The sequence below is a fragment of the Jaculus jaculus genome, chromosome 7 (genome assembly GCF_020740685.1).
Source record: "Jaculus jaculus isolate mJacJac1 chromosome 7, mJacJac1.mat.Y.cur, whole genome shotgun sequence".
Lineage (NCBI taxonomy): Eukaryota > Metazoa > Chordata > Mammalia > Rodentia > Dipodidae > Jaculus > Jaculus jaculus.
In genome coordinates, this window is record NC_059108.1 from 70098984 (window position 1) to 70116874 (window position 17891).

General features: G+C 49.1%; 1 protein-coding gene across 2 annotated transcripts; it reads right to left on the reverse strand.

The window, feature by feature from the left end:
• Positions 1–438: 438 nt before the first annotated feature.
• Positions 439–14031, reverse strand: Efs (embryonal Fyn-associated substrate). 2 transcript variants are annotated; one of them, XM_045155513.1, is made up of 7 exons: positions 13304–14031; positions 4846–5124; positions 4458–4598; positions 3669–4373; positions 3375–3464; positions 1129–1386; positions 439–738 (listed from the first exon to the last, which is right to left on the reverse strand). In XM_045155513.1, the coding sequence occupies exons 1-7, from the start codon at positions 13571–13573 to the stop codon at positions 718–720; spliced, it is 1764 nt and encodes a 587-aa protein (XP_045011448.1). In that variant the 5' UTR covers positions 13574–14031; the 3' UTR covers positions 439–717. The 2 variants fall into 2 exon arrangements, with proteins under 2 accessions (XP_045011448.1, XP_004661857.2); XM_004661800.2 differs by having other exon boundaries at positions 439–1386; positions 13304–14030.
• Between the last annotated feature and the right edge of the window lie 3860 nt (positions 14032–17891).

Genomic DNA, 17891 nt, shown 5'->3' on the forward strand with positions numbered 1-17891 from the left:
GGTGACCTCTAAAGAGGTCGTTGTGTAGCCAAACTCTCCTCACATCTGTACCTCTCTAATGACATCATGTGACACTCAAGTCTTGAAGAAAACCTTCAGGTCAGCAGTTGGTCTGGAAACATTAGTTACACCCTTTCTTGTTCTTTCATCCTCCCTGTGCCAGTTCAGATATCACCTCCTTAATTGTTGCTCCCTTTACCTAGCTAGTCTCTTCCCATGGCTGTGTCAATTTCCATATCAAAGACTTGATGTCTGTTTCATTATTACTAGATCACATGTGCTGTGTGCCTTGAGATCTCTTCCTGGACCATTATAGGAGATAAGGACCAGTGACTAGTTATTGAATAAAGGGGAAAGGCTGCATCTCTTAGTGTATGTCCCATAGGCATGGTGAGGGTTCCAGGCCTGGCCCCCAGGCCCCAAGAAGCAGTCATGGAACCAGATGGCAGAGTTTATTGAGGTGCATGTCATTCCCAAGGCCAGGTTTCTGCCTTCCAGGGGAAGGATCCCTCTAGTGTCTCCCAGACCATTGCATTCTGGGCAATGTCCTGCCCTCACTCAGCCATGTGCTGGTGTTCTGGAGCCAAGAAACAGGAGAGGCTCTGTGTGGACCCAAGTTTCTACCACTTGATTCTCTGTGTGCTAAACTTCTAGAGGCAGGAGGCAGGGAGGCAATGTCACTTCAGACTGGAGAGGAGGGTTCAGTTTCTTCTTACCCTAGAGGGCCTGGTGCCTGCCCTTGACAAGGCAAGGAATATTAAATATAAATAATTTATACAAAATAGCTTGTACAAAAAACAGGGGGTTTGGGGGAACAGATGCCTCTGTGAGTGCCCATGATGATCAGATCAGGCAATAAAGGGGTGATTCCCGTGCTTTCCCCTCAGCAGAGCTCTCCAGCTACCCAAGTCCTGAAGCGGGGAGAAGGGAAAGGCTGTACCAACAGACCCTTCAGGGGAGAAGGCCAGCAAGCAGGGTGGTGAAGCGCAGGCTCTGCCCTGCAAGTTCTGCCACACACTGTGCCATCTCTTGGGCCAGAGCACGAGAAGGGTAGCCTAGGGCAGCCCCCTTAATAGCCAGTACAGTAGCCTGCAAGGCTTGACCCACTGCTGTACCTGCGGCCCCCACCTGTGCTCGCAGAGGGGCAGAGGCTGCCAGCCGGCCCAGGGTGTCCCCAACAAAGACCAGGCGATGAGCAGCCACCACCACTCGCTTGCCATGGGGTACAAAAAGGCAGGGGGGCTGGTTTGCCTGGGTGCTGGACATCAGGGCTGCCGCAGCAGCCTGCAGTGCTGAGTAGTGGCTCTGGCACTGCCCTGTGTAGAGACGCAGGAGCTGTAGGTCTCCAGTGGGCAGAGCCAGTGGCTCCTCTGGGGATGGGGCTTCCTGGGGGCAAAAGAAGAGTGTGAGAACAAACTCATTGACGCTACTTTCTTCCTTGTTTCCTTTCTCCCTCCTTCCCTCCCTTACTCCATTCTTTCTTCGTTCTTGAGTGCAAGAACCTCTGCCCACCAGAGAATTTGGATTCTAAAAGAGAGTGCCAGTAAAGTGCCCAGACTTGATGCCAGCTGGACTTGAATTCAGATACCCTCAAACAACTCCAGAGAAGTCTCTAATGTTCTTGAGTTCCTACTCTTAAGCACAGTCTAGAGCTGGGGATGTGGTTCAGTGGTGTACTGCTTGCCTCATATGTGTAAGGCCTCCAGCACTGTGACAGCAAAGTAAAGCAAAGAAAAAAAAAGACAAGCAAAAAAAGAAAAAGAGAAAAAAGAAAAGAAAAAGAAAAAAAAACCCAGGGAGTCTTAGATTATGATACAAACAAAATGCAAACCACAGTTAGTTTTTTAATGCCATGTTAAAAAGTAAAACGCTGGGTGTTATGACACATGCCTTTAATGCCAGCACTCGGGAAGCAGAGGTAGGAGGATTGCCATGAGTTTGAGGCTACCCTGAGACTACATAGTGAATTCCAGGTCAGCCTGGGCTACAGTGAGACCCTACCTTGAAAAACAAAACAACAACAACAAAAAAAAGTAAAGGGGGGGACATGGAGAGATGGCTTAGCAGTTAATGTGTTTGCCTGTGAAGCCAAAGGACCCAGGTTCAATTCCCCAGGACCCATGTAAGCCAGATGCAAAAGGGGCACATGCATCTGGAGTTCATTTGCAGTGGCTAGAGGCCCTGGCATGCCCATTCTTTCATTCTCTTTCTTTCTCTCTCTGCTTGAAAATAAATAAATAAGCCGGGCGTTGTGGCGCACGCCTTTAATCCCAGCACTCGGGAGGCAGAGGTAGGAGGATCACCGTGAGTTCAAGGCCACCCTGAGACTCCATAGTGAATTCCAGGTCAGGCTGGGCCAGAGACCCTACTTCAAAAAACTAAAAAAAAAAAGAAGATAAATAAATAAAAAATTTTAAAAAGTGAAAAGAAACATTTTATCTATAAAAAAAGTTTTAAAAAGTTATAGTTTCCACTTGTAACCAACATGAAAACTTTTGCGCCACATATATATAGTCTGCTAAATCCAGTATGAGCTGGGCATGGTAGCTCATGCCTGTAACCCTAGCAGTCGGGACCCTGAGGCTGGAAGACTAAGGTAAGTTCAAGGGCAGTCTGGGCTACATAGCAAGATTAACAATGCAAATTTAATAAAAATCCGACATGAATTTTCTATTTACAGCAATTACACATTTCAATTCAGACTAGCCACATTTCAAGTGCTCAGAAGACATATATGGCAACCACATTGGTTAGTGTGGGTCTAGCATGTATGTCTTAGGCAGCAGCAGATGTTAATTGAGATAATATACCGAACAGGTTTAGCACAGTACACTGCATACTATAAGCACCATATGAGCTCTAATGACGACTGTGATGGTGCCTACAATGTGCCTAGCACATTGATAAGTACCTGGTGGATAGTAGCTATTATATTATGTCCATTCTAAGCTAGGTTGAAGAAACTACCTTACTTTTTTGAGGTCCAGAAAGATTAACCAACTGCTGAGGAACCCTAGGTTTCTTAGTGGTGAAGCTGGGATTAGGAGCCAGGTCTCTTAGGAACCTAGGAATTCGCAGTTGGAGAAAAGTCACATAGCTCACCTCTGACCCACAGCCCAGAAACACTTTCTGCTCCCTCCAGCTGCCTGGCTTTATGATTTCTCTCCAACATATCCTTTCCCCACTTTCTGAATTCCTAATAGCCTCTTCTATGTTCTAGCACCTTCCTGTTGACTCCTAACACTTCTGTACCCTGTTTCTACTCACATGTACTCAGCACTATGCCAATCTGATGTTTTGGTTAGGAATACTCATTCCTTCATGTTCCAGCCTCCCTTCTCCAACTCTTCTCTAGCACACCCCACCAGGGTTACCTGCTGTTCTGGTGGCTGCCTCTCCAGCAGTTCAGGATCCCCTGGGAAGGCTTTATCCAGGGGCCTAGAACCCTGAGCCTTATCCATGCCCTGTGGATGAATCAGCAGTCAGTGGTAGAGTGATGGTGCAAGATGGATGGTCTCCATGGCCCCTCCCCAGTCCCCTTCCTTTCAGGGAATGCTTCTGCCATCAAAGCTTGCAGTCCCCTAATTCCAGGTCTTAGAGCTCTGGGGGGCCAGGGGAGAGGGAAGGAGGCAAGGAGACTCCTCTGGTGGGGCTGCCCAGGAGCTCACCTTCAGATGCACATAGTCGTATTCCTCAGCTGTTATGATGCCTTCGTACTCATTGTGGAGGTCTGTTTGGCCATCTTCCACCTCTCTACTATCTGGGTCCCCCTCCATCTTGAGGCCCCTGTAGCCAGGTAGGTGGGGTGGAGGAGGGGGCAGAGGTCGGTCCTGAATACTGCCCTTGCGGCCTGGGGCTGGGGAGGGGCCTGGAGAAGGGCTGGGAGCAGGCAGCGCAGGCAGAGGGCGGCGAGACAGGCTCTCAGCAGAGGGCAGCCGGGGTCTGTGTGGGGGTGGGGGACTCTTTGCCAGAAACTGGGCCAGGGTGTCCAAGTCACTGGAGGCTGAGGCTCCTGGAGAAGGAGGTGACTCTGGTCCCAGCAGGGGTACATCATAGATGCCCTCATCAGTGTCCCCACTTTCTCCGTTTGCTAACAGTTCCTCAGGTGCTTCGTACAAGTTAAGGAGAGCTGAGGCCCGTTTCAGGTTTGAAGGGGTAGCATAGAGGGGGGAACTTGGTTCCCGACCCTCTTCCCACTCCAGCTCTGGTGCCAATTCTGCAGAAGGCTTCAGGGCCAGAGGCACATCATACGGAGTTTGGTCTTCTCCAGGAGCCTGTGAGGCACTTGGGGGCAGAAGGTGGGAAAAGGCAGTTGGTGAGTCATAGGGACCACTGGAGGGAGCCCGGAGGGTGGCAGGGGGCACATCATAGACCTGGAGGGAAGAACCAGTATTAGCCTTCAGCATAGCAGTGACCCTCCCTGAGAGTTGCATCCTTCACCTGACATACACACAGACCTCTAAGGCATCTCTGGGGTCAGCCAGCTGAGTTCCATTGCCTCTGGGAACCTTGTAGATGAGGTCAGCAGGAGGTGGGCAGGGTCCAGCTACAGGTCCTGGGGCAGGACAAGGCCGAGCTGGGGGTGGTACCACATATACCTGGGGGATTAAGAGAAGTGGGTATGTCAGAAGTGGGGTTGAGTGAACTAGATGTAGGTCTTGAAGAAGCTTACAGGCCTTCTAACCTCTTCCCTTCCCCTCCCTGTACTAACAGGGATGCAGAGCTTGGAAGGGGATGGCAGACAGTTTGTCCAGAGCCAAGCCAAGAGTTTTGGATCTCCCTGCTGGCCTTGGCAGGGTGTCACAGGCTGTCCAGCCTTGCAGCCAGGGAGACTCAAGTCCTTACCTCCTGCTCCTCAGTGCTATCTTCTGGAGTGGGACGGGGCAAGCCAGGCTGGGCAGGAGATGCCAGGGAGTGGCTAGGCTTGTGTGCTGGGCCAGCAGGAAGGAGCTTCACTCTGTTGGCGGGTACAATACCCTGCTGGCCATGCAGGGAGCAGAGGCACCAGCCATCAAGTCCACCAGCACCCTCCCTCTGCAGTACCCGTAGAACATCCCCTCGGCGGAAGGACAGCTCCTGAGGGGACTCAGCAGTGTTGTCATACAGTGCACGAGCCAACTGGGCCTAGTGGGGCAGGATAGGAGTGAGCAGAGATGTCTTCACACACTTACCAGTTCATGTTGAGACTAGACATACCATTAAGGTTAAAAAAAATTTTCTTCAGTCATGGTGGCACATGTCTTTAATCCCAGCAGAGGTAGGAAGATCACTGTGAGTTTGAGGCTACCTTGAGATTCCATAGTGAATTTCAGGTCAGCCTGGGCTAGAGTGAAACCCTACCTTGAACCCAACCCCCCCCCCAAAAAAAAAATCCCACTCCAGACACTGCTCCTTACTGGGCTTTGCCTTGCCAGCTTCTCTTCCTTTCCATTCTTTCAACTACCTCTTTCCCGCCTTAGGGCCTTTGCACTTATTTTCTCTATCCAGAATGTTCTTCTGATTCCACCCATCACTGGCTTTTCATATCCTTCATTTTTGATAAAATGTCCCTTCCAAAAAGCCCTTTCTTTACTCTTCCCCATCGCATTCTGTCTTAACCCTTTGTTTCCTTCAAATACTTCATATTATTCAGTTTTTTTCTTTGATTTATTGATTTCTGCTGTTACACTGGAAGCCTTATAATTATTTTTTCTTTTGGCTTTTCTTTTTTTTAAATTAATTAATTTATTAGACAGAGGGAGAGAGAATGGGCACACCAGGGCCTCCAGCCACTGTAAACGAACTCCAGATATGTGCATCCCCCCTGTGCATCTGGCTAGCGTGGGTCCTGGGGAATTGAACCTGGGTCCATTGGCTTTGCAGGCAAATGCCTTAACTGCTAAGCCATCTCTCCACCCCTTCTTTTGGCTTTTCAAGGTAGGGTCTTGCTCTAGTCCAGGCTGAGCTAGAATTCACTCTGTAGTCTCAGGATGGCCTTGACCTCACAGTGATCCTCCTACCTCTGCCACCTGAGTGGTGGGATTAAAGGTGTGTGCCACCATGCCTGGCCCTGTAAGCCTTATGAGAAAAGGGACTGTTATGTCTCAGTCACCCTGCAAAGTCCAACTTTGAAATAGTTCTCAATATACATTTTTGGTTTTCAGTGTAGGGTCACCATACCATGCCTGGAAGCTTCAGGCTTTTTTTTTTTAAAATGTATTTGAGAGCGCCAGACAGAGAAAGAGGGAGGGGTGGGGGGGGAGAGAGACAGAAAGAGAGAGAGAGAGGGGGTAGGGAGGGAGAGAGAGAGAGGTGGGGGGACGGGCGCACCAGGGCCTCCAGCCACTGCAAACGAGCACCAGACACATGTGCCCCTTGTGCCTCAAACCAGGGTCCTTAGGCTTCACAGGCAAGTGCTTAACTCACTTAACTGCTAAGCCATCTCTCCAGCCCCCCCCCTTAAATTATATTTATTTATTTGCAAGCAGAGAGAGAGAGAGAAAGAGAGAGGAGAGACAGAATGGCACACCAGGGCCTTTAGCCACTGCAAACGAACTCCAGACACCTGTGCCCCTTGTGCATCTGGCTTACATGGGTTCTGGGGAATTGAACCTGGGTCTTTTGGCTTCACAGACAAACACCTTAACCACTAACCCACCTCTCCAGCCCTAAAGGAGTTTCTTCTAAAGCACATGAAGAAGTCTTACAAGCAAAATGTCAGATCAGCAACTATGAAAGACCCCTTCTTCTGTGGGAGTCTGGGAGAAGTCTTGTCCAACAGAGTGGCAAGGCATAATAAGAAAGAAAACACCGGGCGTGGTGGCACACGCCTTTAATCCCAGCACTCGGAAGGCAGAGGTAGGAGGATGACTGAGTTCGAGGCCACCCTGAGACTCCATAGTGAATTCCAGGTCAGCCTGGGCTAGAGTGAGACCCTACCTTGAAAAAAGAAAGAAAGAAAACAGATTGGGCTGGGGAGATGGCTCAGTGGCTAAGGCACTAGCTTGCAATGCCTGATGGCCTGGGTTCAATTCCCTGGTACTCATATAAAGCCAGATGCACAAAGTGGTGCATGCACCTGGAGTTCATTTGCAGTGGCTAGAAGACTGGGCATGCCCATTCTCTTTCTCTCTCTCTGCGTTTACAAATAAATAAATATAAAAAGAAAAAAGACTAAAGCTGTTGCTTTGTTTTTTAGCCGGAGCAAAGAGGATCATGGAAAAGAGAAACATATATATATATATGATGCTGTAGTGTGTGTACATAGCAGGATTTGTAGATCAATCTAGAACAAACATTTAGGGAGCTGGGGAAATGGTGCAATGGTTAAAGGTGCTTGCTTGCAAAACCTGCTGGCCCAGGTTCAATTCTCCTGTACCCACATAAAACCAGATGCACAAAGTGGTACATGTATCTGGAGTTCATTTGCAGTGGAAAGAAGCCCTGGTGTACCCATTCTTTCTCTCTTCCCATAAATAAATATTTGAGAAAAAACAAACATTTAGGAATGTATGGTGGCTCATACTTACAATCTCAGCACTTAGGAGGTTAAGACATGAGAATTGCCACAAGTTTGAGGCCAGCTTTAGCTACAGTATGTAATCCTGTCTCAAAATTTTTTTTTGGCTGGGTATGATGGCACATGCCTTTAATCCCAGCACTCAGAAAGCAGAGGTAGGAGGATAGATGTGAGTTCGAGGCTACCCTGAAACTACATAGTGAATTCCAGGACAGCCTGGGCTACAGCAAGACCCTACTTCGGAAAAAAAAAAAAAAATTAGTAGTATAGTTCCAGTCCTGTCTGCTTGTCTGGTGGGGATACCAAAAGCTTTCCCACTGAGGGCTATATGCTCAGGTGTTAAGTCAGATACCAAGTGCAAATCACATGTCATGAGCCTGTGGAAGTCTTTCTACTAAATCATCTAAATCTTCATTTTAGAAAGGAAACTGTGGGCTGGAGAGATGGCTTAGCAGTTAAACACTTGCCTGTGAAGCCTAAGGACTCTGGTTCAAGACTCGATTCCCCAGGACACACATAAGCCAGATGCACAAGGGGGCCACATGCATCTGGAGTTTGTTTGCAGTGGCTAGAAGACCTGGCATGCCTATTCTTCCTCTTTCTCTCTCTGTCTGCTGCTCTTAAATAAATAAGTAAAAATAAACAAAAAAAAATTTAAATTAAAAAAATAAAGAAAGGAAACTGAGACAGAGGGTCAGACTTTGTTCAGTGATATCCTGATGGCATGACGGGTGGAATATGACTTGAACTTGGGCTGTTTGATGTCAGAGCCTGTACTTTCACAAACTCTCTCTATTGCCTTTGTGTGTGTGTGTTTTTGTTTTTTATTTTCTTTTTAAAAATTTTTATTAGCATTTTCCATGATTATAAAAAATATCCCATGGTAATTCCCTCCCTCCCGCCACCACACTTACCCCTTTGAAGGTTTTTGGTTTTTTGAGGTATGATTTTTCTCTAGCCCATGCTGACCTGACATTCATTATGTAGTCTCAGGCTGGCCTTAAACTATTGCCTTTCCACAATCACAAGTGCATGGATCCTTCTTGTCCTTAACTAGTTAATAGTGTAGAGGGATCTATGACTTGAAGGCATGTAAAGTATCTATGAAGACCTCCTGTACCCAATTTCCTCCAATTGTAGCTCTTCATAGTGTTTTTATTCCATGATCCCTTTGGCAGAATCAGGATTAATCCATTCAAAATGTCACAGCATAGTCATCTTCAGTTGTGATTGCAAAACAATTGCTTGCCAGTAGGATCCTGGACATTGTTAACTTACAAAGCAGTGTTGAGGAACAGTTAGTCAGGCACTGCTGGCCAAGTCACCAGGTAGACTGTCCAATTTAGTTAAGTTTCAGTCTAAACTGGGCCTGGTGGCACAGGCCTGTAAGCCCAGCTAATCAAGAGGTAGGGTGTGAGGATTGAAAATTCAAGGTCAGCTTAGGCAATTTATATCCTGTTTCAAAATGAAAAGCAAAAAAAGTGTTGGGCTATGCTCAATTGGTAGTGCTTGCCTAGCATGGACAAAGCCCTGGGTTCAGGCCCAAGCAGGTAGGAGGATCAGGAGGTCAAGGCCAATCCTGGCTAAATAGTGAGCTCAGCCTGAGCTATCTGAGACCATGTCTCAAAGACAAAAGAAAGAAAGAGAGAAAGAAAGAAAGAAGTCTCAAGCTAAAGGCTACAACAGGCTTCTACCAGACTGTGGGAGGAAGTTAGTATAAATGTCTGGTCCTCTTAGCTCCTGTTTTCTGGTAGTGGAAGGCTGCAGCCTCTAAGCCCCCCCCTCCCCCACTTTTAAACTGTCCTCCAACTCACTATATAGTTGAGGGTGACCTTGAACTCCCCATCCTTCTACATCTACTTCTGGGATTATAGGTGTGCACCACCACACCAGTTTTTATGTGTGGTTCTTGTAACTGAACCCAGGGCTTCATGCATGCTATGCAAGCACTCTACTAACTGAGTCACATCCCTGTCCAGTTCTTTTTTTAAAATAATATTTTAAAATATTTTTGTTCATTTATTTGCAAGCAGAGAGAAATAGAGAGAGAGAGAGAAAGAATGGGCGCGCCAGGGCTCTAGTTGCTGCAACTCCAGATACACGCACTTTTGTGCACCTGGCTTTATTACATAGATATTGGGGAATAGAATTTGGGTCATTAGGCTTTGCAAGCAAGTGCCTAACCACTGAGTAATCCTCCAGCCCCAGTTCTTTCTCTCTCTCTCTTTCTTTTTCTTTTGGTTTTTCGAGGTAGGGTCTCACTCTAGTCCAGGCTGGAATTTCAGGGTGGCTTTGAACTCACGGCAATCCTCCTACCTCTGCCTCCCGAGTGCTGGGATTAAAGACATGCACCACCATGCCTGGCTTTCTCTTTCTCTTTCTCTCTCTCTATATATGTATGTATATTTGCAAACTGAGAGAGAGAGAGAGAGAGAGAGAGGAGAGAGAGAATGGGTGCTCCAGGGCCTTCAGCCACTGCAAATGAACTCCAGATGCATGTTCCACTTTGTGCATCTGGCTTTACATGGGTACTGGGGAATCAACCCTAGGCTGTTAGGCTTTACAGACAAGCATCTTAACTGCTGAGCCACTCTCCAGCCCAATTTTTAAAAATATTTATTTATTTTTATTTATGAGAGAGAGAGAGAGAGAGATGGGCACACCAGGGTCTCTAACCATTGCAAATGAATTCCAGATACATGTGCCGCCATGTACATCTGGCTTACATGGGTTCTGGGGAATCCAACCTGGGTCCTTAGGTTTCACAGGCAAGTGCCTTCACTGCTAAGCCATCTCTCTAGCCCCAAAATACTTGTATTTATTTGAGAGAGACAGACTGAGAAAGAGGGCCTCCTGTCACTGCAAATGTACTCCAAATGCACATGCCACTTTGTGCATCTGGCTTTACATAGGTACTGGGGAATCGAACCCAGGTGGTCAGGCTTTTGCAAGCAAGTGCCTTTAACTGCTAAGCCATCTCTCCCACCCTCCCCCCCCCTTTTTTTTTTAACAACTCTTTTCTCCTGCTCTGAGCCTCATCAAATTTTCCCCTCTCTTCACCTTCACTTTCTGAGGTGCTAGGGATAAAACTCAAGGTCTATCACATGCCAGGCAATTAATCCCCAGCCTTTATCAAACTATTTTCTGATTATATTGTGGCTTCTATAGATATTGTCCTATAGAAAGAAAACATGTTAGAGGCTGGAAAGATGGCTCAGTTAAACAGTTAAGCTGTTTGCTTGTGAAGCCTAAGGATCCAGGTTTGATTCCCCAGAACCCACATAAGCTAGATGCACATGGTGGCACATGCATCTGGAGTTTGTAATGGCTAGAGGTCCTGGCATGCTCATTCTCTCTAATAAATAAAATAAAAAAATACCTTAACTGGGATGACTCAAAAGGCACCATAGTGCTGAGAAGAGGTGACAGTGGAGTGTTCAACACTGAGACATCTTAATCACACCTTTCAAGGCTCAGGGTCCATTGTGGAAGAGGTGGGAGAAAGAATTTAACAGCCAAAGGAAGTAAGACTGCTTACAATGCAGTCTTCCAGGTACAAAATGGCCTAGATATCCAAGACCTCACAGTGCCTAGCACTACCTACACAGACCTTCATAATAAGAGGAAAAGATGATGCCATCAAAATAAGAGAGAGACTGAGGGGAGAATATGATGGAGGGTGGATATGTGAGGGTGGAATTATCATGGTTTATTGTCTATAATTATGGAAGCTGTCAATAAAAAAAGTTTTTTAAAAATTTTAAAAAAGAGAAAGAAAACATGCTAATTAGATAACACAAATTCCTGGTTAGCTCTGCATGTTTCTTTTCTTTTTGGAGGGTTTTTAGAGGTAGGGTCTTGTTCTAGCTCAGACTAACTTGGTATTCACTATGTAGTCTTCAGGCTGGCCTAGAACTCACGGCAATCCTCCTACCTCTGCTTTGTGAGTGCTGGGATTAAAGGCAAGCGCTACCACACCTGGCTGCACTTTTATTTTTCTAGCTTTTTTTTAAAAAAAAAATCTTATTTATTAGAGAGAGGGAAAGGAGAAAGAATGGGCACACCAGGGCCTCCAGCCACTGCAAACTAACTCCAGACACGTGCTGCCTTGAGCATCTGGACCTGGAGAATGGAACCTGGGTTCTTAGGCTTCGCAGGTAAGTGCCTTAACCGCTAAGCCATCTCTCCAGCCCTAATTTGTCATTTTAAGTTAAAAACTAAAGTGCAGGGCTGGAGAGATGGCTTAGCGGTTAAGACACTTGCCTATGAAGCCAAAGGACCCAGGTTCGATTTCCCAGGACCCAATGTAAACCAGTTGCCAAGGTGGCACATGCACCCGGAGTTCATTTGCAGTGCTATAGGCCCTAGCGTGTCCATTCTCTATCTGCCTTTCTCTCAAATAAATAAATTTATTAATTTAAAAATTATAGATTAGTGTTTTGGATATAGCCATGGGATTAAAAACAAAAGTTCTAAAGGCAGGTAAACCTGGAGTTGAGTTCTGGCTGTTTCTTTCCTGTTGTGTGCTAACAGCAGCAGTATGCTCATAAGGTTGAAAGTTGCATGAGATAATATATTAAAATAACACAACAAAGTTTAGCGTACTGTCAAGTGTAGTAAATACTCCATAAATATTAGCATTACTAGGATCCTGTGAGCTTGATTAGCATAAGTATATACCCATCCCACCCCCCACCTCCAAAAATCAACCTCCTGGACTACAAAGGTGACAGTAGCTGGCAGGCTCTTTGTGTGTCACAGTACCCAGAGACCTCTTCCTGGCCCTGGGCTGGGGTCTTCATCAGACTGAAGAACCAAACCAAACTGAGGAGCCAAAATTGGACCTGTTCTCAAGGACAATAGGAGGGTGTCAGGTGGCTCTTCGCTCTTCTTTTCACTCTCACAATTTTCCTTCCCAGAGTCCCCATCCATTAGGGGGTAGGAAAATACAAGACAGCCAGTCCTTCCCTGGGAGTGCTCTGCAGGGGGTAGGTAAGTGTGGAGAGGTGTGGGGTTGCCAGGATTCAGGACAGAAAGAAAAGGTGGGGCTGTGGAGCTCCTCCCTGTGTTAGGTTTGAATTCTGTCCAATGGGGCCCAACTTGTGTGCTTGCCTTTTGCCTGAACCTGGGCCAGAGTTGCTGCTGATAGAATGACTGATGATGGGTGTGGCCACCCCTGACCGTGCGAGGGGCCCAGCTGACATGTGAAGAAACAGCTGGCTTAAGCGGGGCGGCAGTGGGCCACTGCACTTTCTGGGAGGCCTCCTCCCACAGTTCCATCATGCCAGCTGTCTTCTCTCTTTGTCTCCAGTCACCAGAAAGTGGCCTGAGGCTGGCTGACATCACTTCTTCTCCATTTATATTATTTTCCCTGCCTGTTTACTTTCCTCTGCGGTTTGCTCCATAACCCCTATCCCTCACCTAGAACGGGCCTCCATTTTCCTTGGGCCCCCTAGTTCTTTTCAGAAAAGCCCCCTTTACTTGCATCTCAATGGCAAGCCTCTGCCAACCACCAGTGGCCATCTGTTCCCGCCCAGAAAGGAGCAGATAGGATTGGGGCTACACTTCCCCCTCCCCTCTATCCACCCGCAGCCTCTAGAAAGAAAGTGAATGGGGAGGGAGATGGATGGAGGGACCAACCAAGAGCCAGGAGGGGCAGGGGGTGAGGAGTGACAGGGAGAATGGAAACAAAAGTGAGAGCCGGTCTCAGTCTCTTGGAAAAGAAAGCGGTCACAAAGAGTGGGAAGAAATGAACACGAAAGGCTGGAGGTCTCTGCCTGGCTGCCGTCCCTCAGGTGGACTCACCGACGTGGCAATAGCCATGGCCTTGGTTTCCAGCGTCGCCTGCTTCAGGCCAGGCTCAAACCCGGTTCCGCAGACTTTTATCAGTGGCTGCCCCGCACCATGGTTCTCGGCCTCTAAGCTAGAAAGCCCCCCCAGCAGTGGCTCTTGGGCTGTGGCCTCCGCCAAGGTTGGAGCAAGAGAAAGAGAACCCACAAAAGTTCCCAAATGGGAGGCTGCTTGGCCTGGAGGAGGAGGAGCAGGGCGGGCCGGGGCGTCGCTGCGGGACCTCATCCAAGGGGCGCGCTCCGAACGGTGCTCACGGCCTCCTGGGGGCCGCCGGGTGGGCCGGGTCCCGGAGCTGCTGGCTTAGGCCGCTCGGGCCTTCCGGGCCCGCACGGGCTGAAAGTTCACTTATAAGGCCGGCGGGGCCGGGGGCCGCCCACGACGCGTCTTCAGGCAGCTCCGAACAGCCCCGAGGGTTGGGAGAAGCTGCCCGGGCTGTTGGGCTGGACGAGCGACTCCAGGGCCCAAGCCAGTCCCGTGCGCAGGGCCGCACCGGGGAGAGGCTCCCGCGCCCGTGGCCCGGGTGGCCCAGACCGCCGGGAGGGAGGGAGGAAGAGCGAGCCCTGGGCTGTTTGACTCCCTCCAAACTCGCTCAAGTTGGCGAAGGCAGGGGAGGCTGGGGTCAGAGGCCGCGGAGAGCGTGGCCGGCGAGCGAGGCTGTCCAAGCCTTGCCCCGACCCGGGCGGGGCGGCGGCGGCCGCGCACCGAGTCCCCTCGCTCAGCACCCCGGGGGTGCGGCGCTGCCGCTCGGGAGGAGGGGGACTGCTTTCCCGACGCAGCCGGCGGGCAGGCCAGCGGAGGGGCCAGGGCTCTTCCACTTCGGTCTCGGGACCGCCCCCGCACTCGGTCCCCCGCCCCGCTCACGTGCACCTTGCGCCGGGCCCCTGGCGCGCCCAAAGCCTAAGGAAGCTCCCAGGTGTCTTTGGGAATGAAGAGAGAGGCCACCACGCAGACCAGGACCGGACAGAAGAGGAAGGGGCAGAGCCTAGGGCCCAGTGGGCTCGGCTGGGATGGGGACACTGGGATAAGTCCGGGTTGGGGGGTGACGCGTGGTTCCCCAGGCTCACCCCTCGCACGCGGCTCCCCTTCCCCCTCCCCTTCTTGGGGCTCCGGGCTCCCTCTCGGGGCAGTTCTTTCTCCTCCCCTCGGGCTCTCTCCGCTCCCGCGCTGGGCTCAGTCCTGGGGATTAAGAGAAAGGAGGGAGGGGGAAAGGAGGGGAGGGGAAGGAAGGGGCGGAGGGGAAAGGGGGGAGGGGGAGGGGACGATCCTTCCAAAGGCGGTGTTAAGTTTCAGCTCTGGACCCTCCGACCGAGCTGCTCGACCTGGCCTGGCCCTTTTCCCCCAGCGCCTTCTGTGTCCAGACCTCGTGGCAGACTCCGGGTGGTCTGGTGCGCTCGGCCGCGAGCGCCCTTCTGCCCGCCACGCCCCCGCTCTCGCCCGCCAGCCCCTCGCCTCTGCGGGTCTCCCCTTTCATTACCCCACATCTGACTTTCCCTAGGGAGGGAGCGCGCTCCTTCCGCTTTGCTAGGGTACTGAGCCGAGCCTCTGCGAGAGGTGGCGGGGGGAGCTAGACCGTTCTTGCAGCGCACAGACCTGGATGGTGCTGGACAAGATTCTAGTCTTTACGAAAGAAATTCAAGCCTGAGCGACTGGCTTTAGATCTCCAGGCTAGCCGGCTGGGCGGCCTTTTAGTCTCCTCTGCCAGTCTGGGCCTGTCACTCTTGAGCATGGCCCTTACAGCTACCAGGAAGAGTAGGATTGGGGATTCGGGAACTCTCTCAGATAGCTGGGATCTTGCCTCAGGAATTTCAGCGGAAAGCTGGGCTTTGCCTCCTACACCTCTCCTGTAGGCCTCCCTCAAGCCATGCCTCTTTTGCTGTCCTTGGGGTGACACAGATCCCACATCCGAGCTTTTCAGAGAGAAGCCGGTCTTCCATTTGGGAGTTACTGGTGTTTAAAAGGCAAGAAGCTAAAAGGCACACCAAACACATAGGCAATGACTTTAGTCATAATCCCTTTGGGAATAACATCAGAAGTCTTATTTAAGGCCCTTTGTGAGCCCAAATCTTTGGGACTACTCCCCCCCCCCCAACATTCCACAGGCGCACTATCAAGGCTTTTCCCAGCATAATTTGTAGGCAGAGGTCCTGCCCAGCTCCTTTCCCACCTTATTGCCTGAAGAACCTATAGGTAACTTAGAGATTCAGGAATTCAAAGGGCTGGGAATCTTTTTTTTTTTTAAATAAATTCTGCTCGATTGTTTTTTTTAAATTTTTTTAAACTAAAATTGTTTTTTTTTTAAATTTTTTTAAACTATTTTTATTTATTTATTTATTTGAGAGCGACAGACACAGAGAGAAAGACAGATAGAGGGAGAGAGAGAGTGGGCGTGCCAGGGCTTCCAGTCTCTGCAAACGAACTCCAGACGCGTGCGCCCCCTTGTGCATCTGGCTAACGTGGGACCTGGGGAACCGAGCCTCGAACCGGGGTCCTTAGGCTTCACAGGCAAGCGCTTAACCGCTAAGCCATCTCTCCAGCCCAGGGCTGGGAATCTTGAACATCCACAGACTTCATTAAGACAAAAGGAACTTCAAGAGCTGGGGAGACTCCGTGGTTAAAGGCATTTGCTTGCAAAACCTGCTTGGACAGAGTTCAGTTCCCCAGTACTCATGTAAAGCCAGTTGCACAACGTGGCACGTGTGTCTGACATTCATTGAAAGCAACAAGAGGCCATGATCTGCTCATGCTCTCTCTCTCTTTCGAATACATTAAAATTTTTTAAAAAATAACTTTAAAGTTTCCAGATCTGAAAGGAGTTCCCCCGTCCCAGTTCCACTTTGGTTGGCGGTATGTATGTGTTTTGAGTAGGTTGTCTACCTGCCTCAACATACAGACATGAAGCTGCTAGGGGAGTGACTGGGAATGATTTTTGTTCATCAATACAAAATGGAGGTGAGACCCAAAAGATCAAGCATCTGACTGCCACAGAGAAATAGATGGAGGCCCAAAGAGGTTAATAGAAAGGATGAGGCTAGATCTAGGCAAAATAGTGGCTTAGGAGCTCATTGCCAGGGGAGGGTGGGTGTGGTGGGCTGATTCATGTGCTCACCATCAACTTACATGTTCTGAATGCTAGGTCCCCAGCTGCTGACAATTTGGGAATTGGAGCCTCTTAACTCCAATATTGTTAGGGCGGGCTTATGGGTGTTATAGCCAGCTTCCCCTTGACAGTGTTTGGCACACTGTTTTGCTGCTGTTGCCCACCTAATGTTGGCCAGGAGGTGATGTCCAGTCTGCTCATGCACCATTTTCCCCTACCGTCATGGAGCATCCCCTGGGGTCTGTAAACCAAAATAAACCCCTTTCTGGGGCTGGGGAGATAGCCAAGTGGTTAAGGTGCTTGCTTGCAAAGCCGAAGGATCCAAGTTTGATTCCCCAGTACCCACATAAAGCCAGATGTACAAGGTGGCACATGTATCTGGAGTCTGTTTGCAGTGGCTAGAGATCCTAGTACACCCATTCTCTCTTTATATATCTCCCCCACTCCCAAATAAATAAAATATTTTTTTTTAAATAACCCTTTCCTCCCATAAACTGCTTTTGGTTGGGTGGTTTCTGTCAGCAATGCAAAGCTGAATGCAACAGTGGGCAAGGGACAGCTTCTGGAATGCCCAAGCCCTGAATGGAGTCAGTCAATCATGACAGCAAACCCTGGTTTATTAGCTTCGTGACCTTGATTAAGGTCTAGAACATCTTGGTGTCTTAGTTCCTCATGTGTAACAGTGACTTAAATTTTTTAAAAATTTTACTTACAAGCAGAGAGAGATTCAGAGAGAGATTCAGAGTTGGGGGGAAGACGGAGAGGGAGGGAGGGAGGGGAGGGAGAGAATGGGCATGCCAGGGCCTCTAGGCACTGAAATGAACTCTTGACACATGCACCACTTTGTGTGTTTGAGTTTGTGTGGGTACTTACTGGGGAATTGAACTCTTTACAGGCAAGTGCTTTAACTGCTGAGCCATCTCTCCAGCCCAGCAGTAACTTTCGTGAAATACATGGAAAGTACCATATGTTTTTTTTTTTTTTCCTCCTCTTTACCTATTAGTTACCTTTATCATGCTGGGACAAAATACCTAAAAGTAATTAATTTGAGGAATAAGTGGTTTATTTTGGCTTTCTGTTTGAGGTCCATCATGACCGGGAAGGCATAACAACAGGAGAGGAAGCAGCTGGTCATGTTGCACCTGCAGCCAGGAAGGTGATAAATGCTAGTGCTGAGCTAGCGCTCTCATGCTCTTTCTCTCTCTTTTTCTGAGGTAGGGTCTTGCTCTAGTCCAGGCTGACCTGGAATTCACTATGTAGTCTCAGGGTGGCCTTGAAATCACCTCCTACCTCTGCCTCCTGAGTGCTGCGATTAAAGGTGTGCACCACCATGCCTGGCTTCTCTTTTTTACATATTTTATTTCTTAGACAGAGAGAAAGAGGCAGATCACACACACACACACACACACACACACACACACACAAACACACACAGGGTGGGGGGGA

Bases quoted from the DNA above. Each gene is read 5' to 3' on its own strand.
- Efs (XM_004661800.2), bottom strand. From the start codon at position 13,573: ATGAGGTCCCGCAGCGACGCCCCGGCCCGCCCTGCTCCTCCTCCTCCA. The intron at 3,465-3,668 runs GTGAGCTCCTGG...ATTCATCCACAG, and splicing joins ACGACTATGTGCATCTGAAG to GGCATGGATAAGGCTCAGGG. The intron at 1,387-3,374 runs GTAACCCTGGTG...TTTTGCCCCCAG, and splicing joins GGCAGCCACCAGAACAGCAG to GAAGCCCCATCCCCAGAGGA.